The sequence below is a fragment of the Seriola aureovittata genome, chromosome 23 (genome assembly GCF_021018895.1).
Source record: "Seriola aureovittata isolate HTS-2021-v1 ecotype China chromosome 23, ASM2101889v1, whole genome shotgun sequence".
Lineage (NCBI taxonomy): Eukaryota > Metazoa > Chordata > Actinopteri > Carangiformes > Carangidae > Seriola > Seriola aureovittata.
In genome coordinates, this window is record NC_079386.1 from 5835606 (window position 1) to 5856262 (window position 20657).

At 39.1% G+C, this 20657-nt stretch overlaps 1 protein-coding gene across 1 annotated transcript in view; it reads left to right on the forward strand.

The window, feature by feature from the left end:
- The window catches only part of dnah2 (dynein, axonemal, heavy chain 2), a 61900-nt gene that overhangs the window by 12763 nt on the left and 28480 nt on the right, over positions 1 to 20657 (forward strand). Inside the window, exons 21-49 of the mRNA XM_056369853.1 lie at positions 59 to 259; positions 833 to 989; positions 1554 to 1728; positions 2494 to 2657; positions 2907 to 3068; positions 3439 to 3542; positions 4968 to 5124; positions 5867 to 5949; positions 6928 to 7108; positions 7566 to 7704; positions 8952 to 9169; positions 9638 to 9730; positions 9896 to 10021; positions 10372 to 10482; positions 10845 to 11033; positions 11348 to 11451; positions 11624 to 11813; positions 11938 to 12118; positions 12312 to 12439; positions 13968 to 14120; positions 14697 to 14822; positions 15558 to 15776; positions 17007 to 17124; positions 17475 to 17611; positions 18211 to 18348; positions 18618 to 18776; positions 18944 to 19096; positions 19383 to 19474; positions 19647 to 19842. Coding sequence (XP_056225828.1) covers positions 59 to 259; positions 833 to 989; positions 1554 to 1728; positions 2494 to 2657; positions 2907 to 3068; positions 3439 to 3542; positions 4968 to 5124; positions 5867 to 5949; positions 6928 to 7108; positions 7566 to 7704; positions 8952 to 9169; positions 9638 to 9730; positions 9896 to 10021; positions 10372 to 10482; positions 10845 to 11033; positions 11348 to 11451; positions 11624 to 11813; positions 11938 to 12118; positions 12312 to 12439; positions 13968 to 14120; positions 14697 to 14822; positions 15558 to 15776; positions 17007 to 17124; positions 17475 to 17611; positions 18211 to 18348; positions 18618 to 18776; positions 18944 to 19096; positions 19383 to 19474; positions 19647 to 19842 — 4354 coding nt within the window. The remainder of the gene's footprint in view (positions 1 to 58; positions 260 to 832; positions 990 to 1553; positions 1729 to 2493; positions 2658 to 2906; positions 3069 to 3438; positions 3543 to 4967; positions 5125 to 5866; positions 5950 to 6927; positions 7109 to 7565; positions 7705 to 8951; positions 9170 to 9637; positions 9731 to 9895; positions 10022 to 10371; positions 10483 to 10844; positions 11034 to 11347; positions 11452 to 11623; positions 11814 to 11937; positions 12119 to 12311; positions 12440 to 13967; positions 14121 to 14696; positions 14823 to 15557; positions 15777 to 17006; positions 17125 to 17474; positions 17612 to 18210; positions 18349 to 18617; positions 18777 to 18943; positions 19097 to 19382; positions 19475 to 19646; positions 19843 to 20657) is intronic.

Consider the following 20657-nt stretch of genomic DNA (forward strand, 5'->3'; position numbering starts at 1 on the left):
CATAATGAAGCATGCAGTGTCTCTACTGTGTCATGTCCACTCTCTGGTTCACCCCCAGATACACAGAAAAGGCCAACAGTGTTCAACAGGAGGAGACAGTATTGAACGTTGGGTTCGTCATGCTGGACTGTTCACCACTCAAGTCCTCCTTGGTGCAGCACTGCAGTGAATGGCAAACTAAGTTCACTCAGCTGCTCAGCCACATTGCCAGCACCCGCCTCAAAGAACTTCATGCCTCCCTGCACGACAATGCCAACAGGTGGGGAGTCAAGTCATAGCAGTTTATTTCGTTTGTTAAGGACAGTAGAGATGACAGACAATGAGGAAAGGAGAGCTCTAAAAAAGTCCCTGGCTGGCCTTGAACTGAGGATGTTCCAGTTCAGGTTCTTTAGCTATGGGGTCACCCCGAAAGCACTTTTTTTAAAGTTTGTTTTTAAATACGTAAGGGTAAAGGTACGTAAAGGTGGCAGGTTGACGAAGTGTGGACGGAGTATCAAGAGAAAGAAACCATTCCTGATTCCTTCATAATCCTCTGACGATTCTGTCCCAAATGCTATCTCCACAGTCCACACAGAGTGTACACAGTAGTTGGAGCACCTGCTCATGAAATAGGCTAAGAAGGTGAATACAGATGAGAAATATTAATGATTCATGTAACTTATCCTGATCTATTCAGTCACTGAGTGAAATGTGAAGATGAAGGGAATAAGAGATGGTAAAGGAGGAGAGGAAAAGGGAAAGGGATATGCTTTTTCCTGTAAACATTTGAGATGTGTATTGTGCTAAAGGAGGTGTGGCTCTTTGTTGTGTATTTTTCTATGTGTGTGTTTAGGCTGAGACAACCCCCCCAGACGCTGGTTGAGCTTGGTGATAGCCTGAAGCTCTTGGAGACTCTCCAGGGAGATTTAGCCAAGATAGAAGCTCAAATTCCTCTCATCCACGAACAGTTTGCTATCCTGGACAAATATGAGGTCCCAGTGGAACAGGCTGTAAGTACCTTGTTCATTAATAAACAACAAAAATATATACATATACACCAAACATGATACAGGATGCTACATACACATATTGTGTATCTGTGTTTGTGAATTTGTAACAGTCAATAACTGTGACCTTATTGTTCTGTTAATATCCGTGTATTATGTCAAGTTTGCTCTCTCAGACATTCAATTAGTGAAACAATGTGCTCACTATCGCTCTTATAATTTATTTAGAACCAAGTAAAATACAGACACATATTTTGTGCTACTGGTTGCAGTAATCGTGCAGGTATGAATAGAGAGAAATTTTACATTTGCTCACTCAATATAGACAGGACATAATAGCAAGAATTTATAAGCATTGATGAATCTCGTTGAATCAAGACCAACTTATTGACTGTTCAACCACCCTGAAGAAAACTAATGAAATTTGTAGGATTTTGTACACCTTCAGCAGAATACAGACATTGTCAAAACTCTGACTCCTCTGATAGCTATGGGTACTGTCTACACATGAACAAACAGTCAGAAAAACATTATTTCTCATCATTATGCCACTGGGTTTACCCACAGGTGCAGGATATGCGTGAGGTGCTGAATGGGGAGTGGGTGTGGTTCCAGCGGGTGCTGATTGACAGTGAAATCATGCTAGAGAAGCACAAGGAGAAATTTAAGAACAGCCTCATCCTGTCCTCTGAGGAGTTAAAGAGGAAGGTCAAGACCACTGTTGAGGAGTTCAACAGCACAGGTCACACACTCTTTCTCTTACTCTCTCTCACACACTCATGTACATTATTATAAATACGGTCTGTGCACTTTACCATTGCTCTGTTTCCATCTGTCCTGTATCTAATCTGTTCTTACCCCTGATGATGTTGCTCTCCTTGTTATTGTGTAATAGAAGTGGCTGATATGGATTAAACCTTCTATCATAATTTTACACAAAATATCGATTTACTTTATACTGTGACATTTATTGAAAATCCAAACTACACTAATGGTCTAAACATAAAAAACAAGATGGGAATTCCTTTGTGAATTTATTAAATACAAACAAATATACTTGGTTACATGACTGCAAAAATGTTTAATCCTATATATTTAAAATTTGCCATAAAGCAATCTATTAGCTCACTACTGCCTAATATAACCAGAGATATTACATGACAGATATTAGACTAGTAAACATGGTATAACAATATATTTAATGGTTAACAGTATTACATATACCAACCTGAATGTTGGGAGAATTTACATGTGTTTTATATGTTTTTAGTATTTTTGTTTTACATTTTGTATAACAGAACTGTCAGTTTGCCATCCATGGTTTGGTTTGATTTCACAACATATGCAAATCTGTTTATTGTTGCTGACCACTAAGATAAAATAGGCATTGTATAATATGTCTGCCCTTTGTTTTTGTGCTTTTGTGTGTGGACATAGGAATATGAATGTTTGTTTGTGTTTTTTCATGTTTGTGTATCTTTCTACATTTTTGCATGTGCATGTCCAGGTCCATTTCACAGTCCACTGAGCACTGAGTTGGCTTTAAAGCAAATAGCAGAGCATCGCAGCCAACTGGAGGCTCTAAAACAGGAAGAGAGCACCATCCTTCACGGGCTGGGCTTTTTCAAAATAGAACAGCCCCCTTCCAAAAGCATCTGGATGCTGGAGAAGGTCTGTCTCATAGTCCTAACATATTGTTGACTACAACATAATGAGCCATTAATTCAGAGGTTGTGAACTGTGGTGCAGTGTTTGAACATTTTTAGTGCAGTTTGCCAAATATTTGATTGCATACAGTAAAAGGAAATTGACAGAACACGAGATAGAAGAATTGACATGCAACAAAGGTCCCAGGCCGACAATGCAAGACGCATTTAATGGTTGAGCTTATGTTTGCTTGTGTCTGTATGTGTTGTACAGGACATGGACCACCTGCAGGAGGTCTGGGAGATCACACAGGAATGGAATGCCAATTGGAACATCTGGAAGGTCGGTCAGTTTGCCACACTGCAGACGGAGGACCTGGAGAGTACAGCACAGGAAATGTTCAAAAAACTCCACAAACTCAAGAGAGAACTAAAGGTCAGTTTGGCTTCCTGCATCAGGATGACAGTCATGGTTTAGCTATAATGTATTAACCTATGTCAGTTTAAGTATTGTTTCATAAAAATACATTGTACATAAATGCCAAAGCAGTGCATTTAGTCATTACTGTATGTTCTAGAAACCGTATTTTGGTCATGATCTCTGGAGGAAGAACACTGAATGACACTTTGTCTTTCTAATGGATACAAAGTTAACTGCTTCTTAGTGGACTCTATTTGTAGCTTCAGACGCACAAAGTTAAATGTATTTTTAAAGTGACAGCTAAATTCATGGCCCTCCCTCAGGATGCATAAAACTTGGTGCAAATATCATCACAAAGTAGTGAGGACATTTTCTTTGATTGCAGCATAAGGAGTGGGATATAGTAGAATTCTCCAAGAGCAAGATTGACCAGTTCAAGCAGATCATCCCCCTCATTAGTGACATGAGGAACCCAGCCATGAGAGACAGGTACTGACAAAGTATTTATTTACTCTTCATATAACACCTTGTCATTTCAGTCTTACACCACACTTTCTGTCTTACACTGTAAGACATAACAGCAAAATGAATAAAAGTTACAGTCACTAGTTAATGCTTTAGAGTTCTTATTTAGAAGACTGATACCAAATGAGAGGGGTAATCTCCATGCTTAGTTTGTTGTACAGGGGAGGGTTTTACCACTTTGACTAAAAGGATGGTCATTTAGCATGTCCACATAGCATAAAAACATTACAGTGTGTTTTTTGTGCTGCTGACTCCATTCCCAGAGGACTATCCATTGGCTGCACTCTGTCCTTACTCTGAGTTAGTGGTACCACCACTAAGAAAAAAATAGATGTAATAATCTTTTTCTGAACCAGCATCGTGTCTTGCCTTGTCCTGTCCATTTTGTCTAAATTGCACCGACAAACTGCATTTGACTGGGCGAAGCACAATTTGAAATGGGAGGAAACCAAAGCCAAACAAGGATGAGTGGGTGACATTAATGGGTTATATCTGTTCTGATGTAACTTTCTGAAAGAGCTTTCCTTTGCTCACTGCGCTGGGGTAATAAATATACACAGAATTAGGTCTGATGCCGCACCATTAAACAGCCAAGAGATAACTAACAGAAAGAAACAAAGACATCCTGTACTCAGCACGCTGATTGTTATAAGAGTTGGTGAGGGTAATGAAAAAGACACGTTGAAAAACATGGCAGGGAATAAAAGGGTGTTTTTAATTTATGGTTAATATCAAATATAGCCATGTTACCTGGGTCTCGAATGAGAGCACTGCTGCTGTGATTAAAATGGAGAAGTGGAGCCAGGAAGTGTTAGCTGGCACAGATTCTGCTGTCTCTTCCCTCTCTGTTTCACTCTCCATCCCTTTCAGTGCCAGCTGTCAGTTATGTCAGTCAGTGTTCTCATGATGCTCCTGTACTTAGCTTAAAGTACAGTGGTACATCTGTCATGCCCAGATATCTCTCTATTCATATGTAGGCATTCTACAAATGTCCTAGTTTTGTATACTATTTTAGGCAGGATAAGCACACACTAGACATTTAGTACATTACAGTTGCCACAGTGTCACGGTGATTAAGAGAGACTTTATGTCCTTCAGTTCTTTAGAAAGTTGAGCATTTAGTTAAAAAATGTTAAACCTTAACTTCATATACAGTATTGCTAGATTATGAATGTTGGAGTACTGTACATTTAGTAAGCATGTGTTTGCTAATGACTAATGGTCTAAAGATAAATTAAGACATATGTTGTACAAACTGTAAAGCCCTTTGAAGCAAATTTGTGACTTGTGATTCTGGGATATATAAATAAAAATGACTTGAATTGACTTGGTAATAGTCACATGCAAGGTGGAAGACTTACTAAACTTTCAATGCCAAATTCCTTTCAGGCACTGGGAGCAGATCTGTGAAGAGCTGCAGTGCACCTTTGACCAAAAAAGTGCTGAATTCACCCTGGAGAAGATCATATCTCTGGGCCTTGACAAGTATGCTGACAAGATCTGTGAAATCACAGGAGCCGCATGCAAAGAACTCTCCATAGAGCAGGTCCAGTCTTCTTCCTCGAGTCTAGACTGATGCTTAGTGGGCATTTTTTTAACTTCTCTTGCCATTTATTTTAACCGTGATCTCACCCAGGAAATTGGTAAGCAAAGTCGGAAGTGTAAGGAACTTGCTCCCTTCCACCCCTGCTGTTCTTGGGCAGCACAGCCAGCTCATGCATCAGCCGTGCCAGTTTTATGGCCATATTTATGCACATGGAAGCACAGTGCAAAATTGTGCTGTGCCTTTCATTCAATTTGCACTCGCAATCTGCATGTAATTAGCAGCAGATTTGCTAAAACAGCAGGTAATTGGGCAATTAGAAACTGTCCTGCATTCTTGGCACATTCTGTAAGTGAAGGAGAGCCTGAATGGTGCAGTCATGTGATGGGATTTGTTTAAGATTAGCTTGCTCAGAAGAATGATTAACTTGTCAAATTCTTAAATTGAAATACTCCATAAAGTTTTAGAAGGTTTCCTCTGTAGTGGCATTCAGCCATGCCTTTTAGTAGACTCCTAATACTATTACTGATAAAACTATCCTTTTGTAAACATTACAGTGTAATGCCAGTAGACAGCAGAACTGAAAGCTAAGATTCATGGTTTCTTGTCATTGATCATCTAGTCATGAAAATGTATCATGAAGCTTGTGGAAAAGTATAAGAATAGTAATGTTGCTCCTTAATTTTGCCACCTCTCAGTGGTGTGTCCTGTCTGTTAACATTATTCTTTGTGTTTGGTACTTAAGAGTTTGGAGAACATTACCAAGACTTGGGAGGAAACATCCTTGGACATAGTGCCTTATAAAGATGAAGGCCACTACCGGCTGAGGTAAGAAAGCAAGCCGTGACTGCAGGGATGGGTGGAAGCTTCAAGAAGTCATAATCTAGCCTGAAACTCTCTTTAATTTATATGTCATAGATTTGCTTTGTCTTATTTACCTGCATTGCTATATCCCAGCGCTCAGTACAGCTCAATACTGCCATCCTGTGATGTCTCAATCTAGCTTTGTTTGTATATAGGTGCTTGTAATGTCTCTGTAGCATGGCTGTATAGAAGAGAGCATATACGATGCTGATGCCAGAATCATCTGTATGTTGGAGAAGTCCGACTTAGGGAGTGAGTGTTTGTTGTCAGCAATGAGTAAGCAGAACTGAGCTAAGCAAGCGACAACCTGGCTGATGACAGCAGGAATACCAAGGCCATCTGCTGCATATGAAAATTAATAGAGACACACCTCAGGCTCAGGCTTTTAGGAAAACTCAAGTCATTGCCACTGATTTGGCAGAGGCTGCAAGGCTAAAGCTAGCCACTGTCCCTCAGTAAACATGATGGAGAGAGGCAGGACGAAAGAGAGACACAGTAGAGGAAAGTAAGGATGTGTGAAAGGTATACAATATGAAACATAAAATCTTCTGTGAATTTAACCTCAAAAGTAAAATGAGCTAGACAAAGAACAGATATGTCAGAAAAAATATATAAATGACTGCTGTCGTATATGCATGAGGGCAAATGAGATATTTACTCAGCAATTTATCAATTTATGAACAAGCACACCAGATTTTATTTTATGAGTTGGGGGGAGAATTAAAACCTTTTTGGCAGAGGTAATAATCCTTATAAAGATGAGATTTGTTGCAAAAATTATGTAACTGCATTCGATTACACTAAACGGCACAGGTTTAACTAATAAATGGATCACTGTATACTTCACTGACTTTTTCCTCTGTGAACATGTGTCAGCGTTGCAGTCCATTATAAAAGCAATCATTAACATCATGTTTAATTCTCCCTACCTGTGTCTCACAGGGGCACAGAGGAGGTTTTCCAAGCCCTGGAGGACAACCAGGTTATTCTGTCCACAATGAAGGCTTCTCGGTTTGTAAGAGCCTTTGAGCGAGAGGTGGACTCCTGGGAACGCCGGCTGTCCCAGGTGCTGGAAGTCATTGAGATGGTCCTCACTGTGCAACGCCAATGGATTTATCTGGAGGTAGAGGAAACACCTACATACTATGTCATAGGATTTATTGGTACACATGGAAATTAATTATTTTATGATTTTGATTGTCTTTGAATATTCATCATTCAATGAAGTACACATTGTTTATCTGCTGTGGTCGTTGGTTTATTTTGGTAAATGTGATGATTAATTGTTGGATTCTTGGAGCACATTTAGGACACAGTATAATTATATTATTGCTTTTTATATTAAATACGTCTGTGCAGTCTGCACTCAAAGGAAGGCCATCTGGCTGAAAAATCTAAACTGATTGAAGTATCATTTCAGTTGAGTGCAATCCTACTGATGATTTTTGCTCATCTCTTTCACAGTTCTCTGATTTATTCCTGTTATCAATTTATTAAACCATCACTTACAATTAACCTCTTTCTACTACCTTACCTTGTTCTCTGTCACTCTCCATTTTCCTTTTTTTTCATCCCTCTAGATCATTTTCCAGGGAAAAGACATCAGGGAGCAGCTGCCTCGGGAGTGCAAAGAATTTGAAGATGTTAGTTTGAGTTGGAAAATCATCATGAGCCGACTTCATGAGGATAACAACGCCTTACAGGGAACACACCACCCCGGTATAACAACACTCTTCATGTTTCTTTAAAGAACATAATGTTATCAAAACTGCACATGGTCAGACTGTCAGATTTTCCTCTGTGTCTTAGAGGTGTGGGGAATGAGAAAAATCACTCTTTCAGTTTTAACCAAATTTCTTAAATGATCAATTTGGTGTTGGTCACGTGTAAGATATTTTTTAATGATCCATGCACAGGCTAGTATAGTAGTAATACTACAAATAATACCAGCAAGACTTACATAAGTGATGAATAACTGGAATAGGAATCTTATAATCTATAAATAAATAAAGAATCTCTGCAGTGACAGGCATTTCTGTGCCAGGAGCTCACTGCACAGAAATAGCAATGCCTTTAACAAGAGCAAGCTGCTCCCAGGAATAAGGAGCCACCTTGTGGTGACAACATTGCTCAGAACTTTAACATACAAAGTCTGATGCATACAACTTTGCCTACACTAAATTGTTGTTGTAACAGCAACAACATGAATTATTGAGCATGATGCAGTTTTAACCATCAAGCTAGAGAATTACTGAACACTTGAACAGCAGAGCTAAAAAAAAAAAAACACTCGACAGAATTACTTACTTGGCCATGAATTTCCCCCAGGGGATAAATAAAGTATCTATCTATCTATCTATCTATCTATCTATCTATCTATCTATCTATCTATCTATCTATCTATCTATCTATCTATCTATCTATCTATCTATCTATCTATCTATCTATCCATCTGTCCATCTATCCATCCATCCATCCATCCATCCATCCATCCATCTATCATAAAGACGCACACAAGGAAAAATAACACATAGCACATCCCCACCCTGGATCTAGACTATAAACTACAAACGTACTCATGTAACGAAACTTCAGAGGCCACGCTGCTCCTCACAGCCAATACAAACGTGCCCTTTGAGAACAAAAGAATATGACTAATATAAAATTAGGTCTATTACCTGATCACCCATTTGTACAATCAGCCTTAAAGACTTGTGTTGTATGTCAGCTGTATTTTGTGAAATTAGTTTTGTGATAGGTGTACAGCTATTTTGAAATGTGTCTCATATTTCAACAGGAAAATCACGTGGTTAAAGAATAATTTAGAAGGATGTTGTGAGTTAAGAAAAATAATTGTGATGATGAAGTCCACATGAATAAATGTCTTGTTATTGTAAATAAATGAATAAAAACAATATTTAGAATTTAGTGAGGCCTACAGTCAGCTTCCCCTCTCTGTCCTCCAGGCATGCTGGAGAAGTTGTCAGAGATGAGCAACAAACTGGAGGACATCCAGAAGGCTTTGGATATGTACCTGGAGACCAAGAGGCAGATATTCCCAAGATTCTACTTCCTGTCCAATGATGACATGTTGGAGATCCTTGGGCAGTCACAGAACCCACAAGCCATGCAACCCCACATGAAGAAGTGTTTCGACAACATCAAGAGCTTGCGCATTGAAAAGGCAGGAAAACTTGATAATCAAAGGCACACACACACTCAGTAGCCACTGCTACACTTCTGTGAAAGAGTAACTTAAGGCCATTTTGGTTATGATGAGATGACTAAACCTGACATTTTTCATTACTTACTTTAGCTGACGTTCTACAATATGCAGCAATGCACACAAAACACCATCAAAAAACCTGATATTTTATTTATGCATATCATATAACAGAAATAATACTGTAATGTGAGCACTCCACTGGTTCACCAGCCATGATTCAAGAATATGAAACCTTTTTTTATGACTGACTCTTTTGCTAAGTGACTGGTGCAATCTTATTTTGTAGCATTCATCTTGCTCTTATTAGATAACATATGACTACATTTATTTCCATGTTTAAACAGCTGTTTTCAGATTAAATGGATGTAGATTTGAATGGACCAGTACATACAGAATGCTGCCACTGTGTATGTGTGTCTTCTATAGGTGGGCATCAAACAAGACGCCATTGGGATGTTCTCTGCTGATGGGGAGTATATTGCGTTCCTCCCGTCAGTGCAACTGAGCAAACCTGTGGAGGTACAGCAGTAATGATGATGATGATGATTGTGATCATGGTGATAAAGGTGTTAATAATGATGAATCTGAGTGAAGTCACAATAATACTGGTGATAATGAATATAATATAGCTTTATGGTGGAGAATGGTGGAAAGTTAGCACCATTTTGTTTTGTGTGACTGTAGGTTTGGCTGTGTGATGTTGAGAAGGCCATGCGTAACACACTGAAGGATTGTCTGAGGGACTGCCTTGCAGCTCTGAAGAAGATGACATCACAGAGAGACAAATGGGTCAGAGACTGGCCAGGACAGGTACATTTATCTTTTTTTTCCCTCTTTAATTGTCTTTCCTGCTTTTGCATCTTCACCCATCGTGAATGTTGACTGACACTGATGCAGTGATATATTTTTGATTGTCTCTGATGGTCATAAAAATAAGCTGCATTTTAAGGCAATGCAAATGGGTTTCTTTTTTTTTTTTTTTTTTTATTTATTTTAGTTGAAAACTAATTGCTCTTTCCCCTTTTCTCCCTGTATAGCCTGATGTCTAATAAAGTTCGAAACAGTAGTATTTCAATGTAAAAATAGGCTTTAAAAAAAGCTAGTGGATTCCCTGAATTCAAGCATTCATTTTTCTTAAATGTGTATTCTTCCCGTTTTAGATGCTGGTCACAGCCAGTCAGATCCAGTGGACTACTGATGTCACAAAATCGCTCATTACCAGCAAAGAGAGAGCTGACAAGTCCTCCCTTAAGTCCCTGAAGAAGAAACAGGTTTGATTGACTTTTTAAACTAATCTTTTATTAACCTGTGTGAAAATAGGACATTGAAATTTTTTTTCTGTGAATTCACTCATGATTTGTTTACGCAACAGTATGTCTCCATACAGCAAGCTTAAAGTTCTGTATTCAGTGTTTGTGTGATTCTAGGTATCTGAAATGTTTCTCTTGCGTCGTGTGTGTGTTACGGTGTAGATTTTATGTGTATTCAATGTTTTGTGATTCAGTTAGCCTTGATATGTTACAATCAATGTGTCAGCCTTTTTGGCAGCAAGGATAGGCAACATAATGATGATAAGAATTGACAGGCTTCAACAAACTCTTGACCCTTTGCTGTAACTGTCTTTGTTCCTCAGGTTAACATGCTTCGCTGCTATTCAGAGACCATCCGTGGCAACCTGTCCAAAGTCCTGCGTCTGAAGATTGTAGCACTGGTCACAGTGGAGGTTCATGCTCGGGATGTGATTGACAAGCTGGCCAAGGCAGGCTGCAATGATGTCAATGCCTTTGAGTGGCTCTGCCAGCTGCGACTATACTGGGAGAAGGTATGCTCTGAGAGTAAGCAAGTAAAAACAACAGACAGAGATTGTATGAAGAAAAAGGAAATGATAGCATTTTTGTAAAGCCACAATTTCATGCATCATTCATGCATAATTTTAGCTATAATGTTTTTATATATACTCAATACTTCTCCATTAACCTATATTCTCTCTGTGTTTCAAATTTTCCATATTAACAGCATTTCTCTCTTCCACTCAGTTTGCTGACCTGTCTAATGACAGCAAGAGATCAGTTTTGCAGAAGGCCAATAAAAATACCCGCTTGTCCATTTTTAATGTTTTGTTTGTTCTCATAACAGGATGTGAATAATTGCATAATCCGACAGACCAACACGTGTTTCAAGTATGGCTATGAGTACCTGGGCAACTCTGGGCGCCTCGTCATTACTCCGCTTACTGACAGGTCACAATCAATCATCCAGTCAATAAGTGCACTAATTAACATATGCATCTACATATCAATCAATTAGTTAATTAATTAATTGTTATATCAACGTTAAGTATCACACAAACAATTCATGACCAAACCCTACATATATATAATTCTCACAGTTTGACTTTGTTACATGTTACAGGTGTTACATGACCCTGACCACAGCACTCCATCTCCACCGAGGGGGCTCTCCTAAAGGCCCAGCTGGTACTGGAAAGACAGAGACAGTAAAAGACTTAGGCAAAGCCCTAGGCATGTATGTCATTGTAGTCAACTGCTCTGAAGGACTTGACTACAAATCCATGGGACGCATGTACTCTGGTCTGGCACAGGTACGGAGGAGGGGGAGTGTGATGACGATGAAGTCAACCAAAATTTTGGATATTTCCCACTGCGTCTCTCTGTGTAATTCAACATTTAAATAAGTATGTATTTCATTGTGTCCACCCTGAACAGACAGGAGCATGGGGATGCTTCGACGAGTTCAACCGTATTAACATCGAGGTGTTGTCGGTGGTGGCCCAGCAAATCCTCTCCATCTTATCTGCCCTCTCAGCTGGACTGTCCAAGTTCCTTTTTGATGGACAGCACATACGTCTGGTGTGGTCATGTGGCATCTTTATCACCATGAATCCCGGTAAGTCAACACAAATGTGTAAATGCGTACACTCCATTTTATGTTGCCATATCTTGGTGGAAGAATTGACATTTGAATCATACAGAGGACATATAGAGACAGAGTGGATTACGTTGCTGAAACAATTTGAGACATTTTAAATTGATGTTTTGAAATTTTTCTGTCATGAAATTGTAATTGTAATATCTTATAGGTTACGCTGGTCGTACTGAGCTTCCAGACAACCTTAAGTCCATGTTCAGACCAATCTCCATGGTGGTGCCAGACTCTACTCTAATTGCTGAAATCATACTGTTTGGAGAGGGCTTCAACAACTGCAAGGTACTACTACTTAAAGAAAGATGAACTGAATTGTTAAATTTATTCAGGAACATGGTAATATTGCATTACTCTGTGCAACTATGAGAAATCTCACTTCTCAGTAACAAGGCCTTGTCTGTGTAGTGGCTGAATCAGTTCTGAATATGCAATGATTTCTAAACATAGAAAAATCCACCGCGTCTTTTATGTGAAGAGCTCAGGCGGGGCCAGGGTGTCAGAGCATTACTGTGTGTTTAGTGCGTGTCACGAGTACCACCATCACATGATTCTCTGGGACCAGAGTTGTAGCTGAATTACTGCTGACTCTGCTCTTGCAGCTTCATTATACTATGTACAGTCTATGAGTGTTAATTGTTAGGGGGATAACAGAGTTGGTATGCATTAGATAAGAAGAGCTTCATGATGGTGTATGTGCTTCCTAGATGGTGTGTTTAATATCCTTATTCATGTCTTACACTTGAACATGGACACCTATTTTGCTCCTTGGAGAGTTTATCAAAATCCTACACTGCTGCCTTTCACAGACAAAGAGACACACACAAATATTAGGCTGAATCGTTCTCTTGCCATGCTGGATCCCAATAGGATCCGTAATTATGTGCCAGATAGAGAATGAGAAGTGTTAACCAAGCAGCAGTGCAAACAGCAACAGATTAAGAGTGAAACAACTCCTGATGTGAGTGGAATACTGTGGTGTGTATTTCTGTTTCCAAGTTGGTAAAATGTATGTATTTTTCAAGCTCTGAATCTGTTATATAGATAGCAATATATAAAACATGAGGTTTGTAAACTTTTCATTTTTACCCTTTGACCATAGATCACTATTGATTTATTTTTATATAGATTTTATCAGCTGTAGTAACATAAGTCATAAGGTGCAGACCAGAGTTCTGTAAATGAATCATCCTTTCTGAGGTTGCAGATTTAATATGTACAGACATTTTCAAAATGGCTCATAACTTAATTATGTTAATGATGTGAGGATGAAGTTTGAACTGTTGAAATTGCAAAAAGAATGTAACATATAAATAAGTATTGTTCAGAACACAGTCGATTACTGTAAAAGCCATTTGCTGTAAAAATTCTTTATTTTCTATTGAATGTACAGTAGATATACAGTATATACACACATAGACACTAAACCTGCCAGCAGGCTGGGACAACTTGATTGGACGCAGCGTCGTACTAGTGTTGTCCTAGTTTCCCTGCAACATGAAGACTGCACAGACAGACCAGACCAATGTAAAACACATACTTCTCTTTTGCTTCAAGCTGGCTGATCAGATGTGTAATTTGAGGCATGTCTTTAAAGCCCACTGAGGCAGGGAATGGGAAATGATGGATTTATGTTCAGCAACATAGTTTACTGGCACACTGCCCTGTATGTCATCCTCTGGTTTATACTGCAAATTTTAATCCTATTTAAGATGACATTCGTCCTCCTCCCCCTCTCCTCCTCCTTTGTTTCTTGCTTTTCTGTCTCTGTCTTTTTGTTGCTTTATCCCTGTCTCTATCTTTGTTCTCATAGCTCCTGGCTAAGAAGGTATTCACCCTGTACTCCCTGGCAGTGCAGCAGCTGTCTCAACAGGATCACTATGATTTTGGCCTGCGTGCTCTCACATCCTTGCTTCGTTATGCTGGAAAGAAGAGGCGCTTTTGCCCCAAAGTTCCTGATGAAGAAGTAGGTCTTTCTCTCTATCTCCCTTTTGGTCCTATTTCTCTTTGTCTCACACTGTTTCACACAGAAAATGGGTTTGAGGACTTGAGAGCTTATTATGGTAGATCCCTTAAAAAACAAAACATAGACTAGAGAATAGAATACATGGACATAGAATAGATAAACATAGAATAGATGTTCACTAACTTCTACAAAGAAATTAAAGTACAGACAATAAGTAAAGTTAAAGAAATTATCGGTATTAAAGCTAGGTTCAAGTCTGTGTTGTATGAACACAAACAGGTTTTGCTTGTTGTAATCTTGCCACCTGTTCATAATGACCATTAAGACATCCCTTCCTAATGGGATCCTAGTTTATGTGAAGCTAATGTGAAGCTTCAGCAGTCTGAGTTAGTCAAATCAAGTTGGCATCTCTTAGAGTTACCATAATGCTAGAATGCAAACCCGAGCTGCACTGTAATTTCTGTTTTGGCATGCTGTCTATCTAGTCAAGCTAAATCCTAGGGGAACCAGGGCCAATATTTTTTTATTGAACTAAGTGTATCAAACAACTGTCTCCTTGTCTCTCTCGATCCTCAGATCCTGTTAATGGCCATGAAGGACATGAACATTGCTAAGTTGACCTCTACTGACCTGCCACTGTTCAATGGGATCACCCAGGACTTGTTCCCAGCTGTGGAGACACCCATCATAGATTATGGCAAGGTAAATTGATCTAGTTGAAATCAGCATTCCTGCAGAGAGCAAGTGTTTTTGTAAGGTTTGCTCTGACTCTATGACAATGTTCCCTTTTTTTCTTTTTTCTGCAAAATGACAAGAAGGTTATTCCTTATCCGTGCAAGTAGATGCCAAACGAATTAGAGTTCAGCTGCAGTTATGCCCCTGTGTATGTGTGTTTGTATGCTCTCAGCACGGCACTGGAGTATAGAGATGGAGCAAACAAACAAAAAACCTAAATCTAGTGATCACTGCATTTAAAATAATGCCAATTCGCAATACTTGCACACAGTTTTTCAACATACTTGGCATATAGGTTGTTCCAAACATCTTCTGTGGATGTAGTTCATCTTTCAGTATCTTCTGTCTTGTCATGTAATCCCAGACTGGTTTCATGAGGACTCTGTGAGGGTCAGACCATCTGTTGCAGGAGTCTTTGTTCTTCTTGTTGCCTTGATTGCCTTGTTGCCTTGCCTTGTTGCCCAGTCCTGCTGTAGAATGAATCAGTCAGTTATGAAAAGGCTCCCTGGTGGTATTGAATGATGGATAAGAATCTGAACATCTTAAGCGACAAAGACTTTTGCACAGTACTGTAAATATTGATCTTTGCTTAAACCTGGTTCATCATTGTCATTATATCATAAATTTGTATATTTTATAATGCCACTCAGGGTATCCCTATCACTAACTACCTGTGTGTCTTTTTCTATCATTTTGTTGCAGTTGAGGGAGGCCATAGAGGCGGAGCTTCGTCTGAGGGGTTTGCAGGTGACTCCTTTTACCATAACCAAAGTCATCCAACTTTATGAGACCAAAAACTCTCGACACTCATCCATGCTGGTAGGCAAGACAGGCAGCGCTAAGAGTGTTACCTGGAGGACTCTGCAGAGCGCCCTCACTGCTCTGCACCATAAGGGAGTGCCTGGCTTCCAGCTGGTCCAGGTGGGTGCAGATGGAAAATAATGCACTATGATTTATTGGCTAATACTGCTGAGGTCTCACTTTGAGGGTTATATTTCAGATTTGCACAAACTGACAAATAATATCAGCCTCCATAATGAGATATTTACATTAAACTGTATTGTTTTAAATAAATAACATTCTTGAGAGGGGTCATTTCATTCTGCCTCTTTGCACCCAGAGCCAAACAAACATTAAGTGACTGGTTTGCTGAGCATGTACAGTTCACCAGTACTGCTTATTTCTTTAAAAGGGGACACGAGTTTATCTCTTCCAGTAAAACAGACACAGTCATGTTTTCTACTTACTGCTCTTGCTGTCTTCCTAATTATTTCACTCTATTTTTACCTCATGCTCTCTTTTTTTTCCTCAGTGCTCTTTGCATAATGTTTTTCTTGTGTCTCTCCTCGTGTCAGCCTCTGCTGCTCCTGGTTCTCATTATCCGGCTTTCTGTTCCTCTCTATTCCCTGACTCCACTGAGCCTTCTTTTCCTGATTCTGTCCCACCCACATGTTCATGCAAACACATGTATTGAAACAGAGACACACACACACACACACACACACACACACACACACACACACACACATAGACATGAGAAACATGCTGAAACTACTTGTGAAAAGGAAAGCTAACTGCAGTATCAAGATAAGCCTATTCAAAGATTGACTCCCTACCTCCGTTTCTAGGATTTCACTGGATAGAGCTTGAAGCAGAGTATGCCAATGAAATTATACACTGAACACCAATACATTTGTGAGAGTCACATATTAGATGATTAAGGAAATCAAACTTTCTTAACCAAAGTGATAGCAAACATGCTAAAGACTTGTACTTATCTTTCAAACTTAACAACGTAACATCACCTCACTTATGTGTTGCTGGCTTTCATACACTAAAACTAGTACACAAAAAGTTATTTAGATGTAACTACATTTGATTTATGTGTTTGTGAATTCCTCAACTTAATGTATCACAACCATTTAGTCGAAAGCCAAACCAATTCAGGGGCTAAAAATGTATCTGTATATAGTATATGTATATGTAATCAGTAAAAACATGCAGATGTTTGGTGAAAACAATGCTGTTCTCACGTGTTATCCTTGTGTGTTATCGTCTTCAGTAATCATGATCTCCCCTTATAATGCACTTTGTGTCATCTTTTTATCATCTCATCTTCTCTTTTATGTCTTGGTCCTTGTGGCACAACAGGAGTATCCTCTGAACCCCAAAGCAATGAGTCTGGGAGAACTATATGGAGAAAATGAACTGTCCACCAATGAGTGGACTGATGGAGTGCTATCTTCTCTCATGAGATCAGCCTGCGCAGGTGCTGAGACAAAAACAATGTTGCTGTTGACATTACACGTAGTATAGGTGAACACAGTAGGCAGTGATGATTCTTCCAATTTTATATTATCTTATAGAGCATCCATTCATGCACAATACTTATTTTATCCAAGTTCATCTTCAGGTTGAATGTCATTTTTTTTATATATATTGTTTGAATAATTTGGAATGTTTTAATGAAAAGGCAAAGCATTGCATAGAAAAGTTAATCCTACTACTTTAAAATTGTTAGTAAAATCTTTGTTACAGTATGAACAATGTTATATATAATATATTTATATGTTGCTTCACTTTTTCTGTCACATGTTGCACCACCTCTCTGTTCTTTAGATGAGAAACCAGATGAGAAGTGGATTGTGTTTGATGGACCTGTTGACACACTGTGGATAGAGAGTATGAACTCTGTTATGGATGACAACAAGGTGCTCACACTCATCAATGGAGAGAGAATATCCATGCCTGAACAGGTGAGGTCGGAATTGAAAACCTGACAGATGGGCCCTTAATTCAGTTTTAATTGTCATGGTAGGAAAAACATTGACAGTGGCTCAATTTAATTGTAGTGTCCCAGTATGTCATGACAATGTGACTGTCAGGTGCATGTACAATGGCAAAACCCTGAAACTGAAGCAGCTAAATGAAATTCAGCCACCATTATTTACACATATGACACATATCCTACATATGAACATGCTTTCCATTGAAAATCCTTTAACATGAAAAAAAACATAAACATGTACTTGTTGTGTAAGGTATTACATTGGAATTCATATGTTTTCAACATAGTTAGAATTGGACAACTAGACAATCCTGACAATAACCATTAATGTGCATGATCAAAAAACTATTGTAAGTTAATCGCTGTTTTCTTTAAATTAATGTCAGCATTCAGTCTGCAAACAACTGCTCTAAGGCAGTAATCTGGTTTGATACAAGATTGATTATGATAAATCAACTAATAGCAAAACAAAATGTTATTAATTACCATATATTACTTAATTCTAGTCAACAATACACTGTAAAATTATCACGACAGAGAAACTATATGTACATTTCTTTGTCATAGGTGTCTCTGTTGTTTGAAGTGGAGAACCTGGCAATGGCCTCTCCAGCCACAGTGTCTCGCTGTGGGATGGTCTACAACGATTACATTGATCTGGGTTGGAAACCTTTTGTTCAGTCCTGGCTGGACAAGCGTCACAAGGTACAATGGACTCAGTCATAATAACTTATTGCCTTCAGGCATTGACAGCATATTTGGATCAATTTATATACATTTTTGGAGTTCTGTGTATTTCTTTTGAAATTCAGAAACCTTAGGCCTTTCAAAAAAATTTGCTTGTGCTGACATCTAAGCCCTGTTTCATTAAAGAACAAATGTATTAGAGGAAGAATGACGGCCATTTTATTCTCTTATTTTCTGGTAACCGCTCTCTTTCATCTCCCTCCATTGCTCTCTGTATTTCTCCACAGGCTGAAGGGGAACATTTAAAGCGTTTGTTTGACAAACATATGGACAGCACACTGAACTTTAAGAAGAGTCACTGTAAGGAGCTGATCCCCATCACTGAGCTTAATGCAGTAATGTCTCTCTGCCGCCTCTATGACTCCCTGGCCACATCCAGCAACGGGGTATGACAAATAAAGTTTTAAGATTTGTGACTGAAATTAAGCTATAAATGATGCAACTCCACCTCATTACATTAGAATGTCTGAAATCTGAAAACAAAGGCTAACATTATTGCTTAAGCCTCCCCATTGTGAAAACAATGTAATTGTGGTTTTCTCCCTTTCTCCAGGTTAACACTTCAGACACAGAAAACCTGGGTAGGTTGGTGGAGCTCTGGTTCATCTTCAGCCTTATCTGGTCTGTTTGTGCCTCTGTTGATGAAGATGGGCGCAAGAAGATGGACAACTTCCTACGCGAGATGGATGGCAATTTCCCCAACAAGGTCCTCTGTTGAGCATCATTTTTGCTTGATACCATGAGTGTTTAAAAAGTCCTGTTTTGTGTCAAATCAAACCCTAAGCCAAACACAACAAACTGTTTTTCAACAATCATTACACTAACATTTAAATATATATGAATGATGTGCACATGGTTTTAGAATGGCAACCCTTGGTTGAGTTGATGTACGCATTTTAAATGCACCACAGGCATAATACTGTAATGTGACTGTATGAATCTGTCTTAGCAGGCACCAACATTCACTGAACCTTTTGTGTAAACTCTTTCAGGACACCATTTATGAATACTTTGTGGACACCAAAAACAAAACCTGGGCTTTCTTTGAAGATAAGCTACCAAAGGGCTGGCGCTACAATGCCAGGTAGGAAACCAGGTGGTCTTATGTACCTGGCATTAGCTCTTGTACACATATATGTGAGTGTGTGGATGTGGTTTTATGTATTTCACTCTCTGCCAGTTCAGTTACTTTTGGAACTGAATAAGTACTACATAACAACTACAATGTATATCTCTCCCTATTCCCTCTCCTGCAGTGCTCCATTCTATAAGATTATGGTTCCTACAGTGGACACAATTCGCTACAATTTCCTGGTTAAGGCTCTGGTGTTGGGTCAGTACCCAGTGCTGCTCACAGGGCCAGTGGGCACTGGTAAAACCTCAGTGGCCCAGAGTGTCCTGCAGGGCTTGGATAACAAGTGGACTGCCCTCACCGTCAACATGTCTTCACAGGTTGGTGTCTTTGCATGGCCTGTGTATGCCAGCTCTGTGTTCATGTTCCTCTAGCCTTATAGAAACCAGTTTGTATTAGGAATGAAAGAATTGTTGGAAAGAAAGATAATTTTGTCGGGTGCTTAGTTTTTTTTGGCTTTTATTTTATGATTAACACAGGGGTTAATATTAGGTTTAATGAATATTGAATTACTGTACTGTAGTCCGTGAGGGTTGTTAAAAGAGTATATAGTAAACAGTAAATATGTGTATTTGGTACCAGGGACAGTGTAAGTCTGGGCTATTCAAGTATGTTGTTCAGGGGGCCACATTTACTGAAAGCTAAGGGCCCGGGGGCTGGACATTTCCCTGAGCTATTCTCTTATGTACACTTGACACAACATGGCACCACATTTTCAACACTGTTATTTTGCCATATTGCATTTGATTTGCTGTTGAACATAAGCTGCAATATTAGCAAAAAGGCAAAACACATTCTACAACATATACAGTATATAATGTTAAAATTGGAATATACCTGGTTTGTCTTGCTGTGGCAGACATTTCTATCCCTTGGCTTTGTCTCATTAAAGAGAGAGATGGTATATCATTACCATTATGTGAATTTATATATTGAATGTCATGACACATGCTGTCATTGGGTATGATCTATAGATACTACATTTACAGGAACAGGCTCACCTACATAACTTTGGATGGCCCACCCTCGCTCACAGCATGAGATACAGTGACATACAAGTGCAGTTTCAGTGTGTTTGAGAGAGCATCTGCCTCCATCCAACCGTGTTGTGGCTCTTAATGGCCTCCATCTCGGC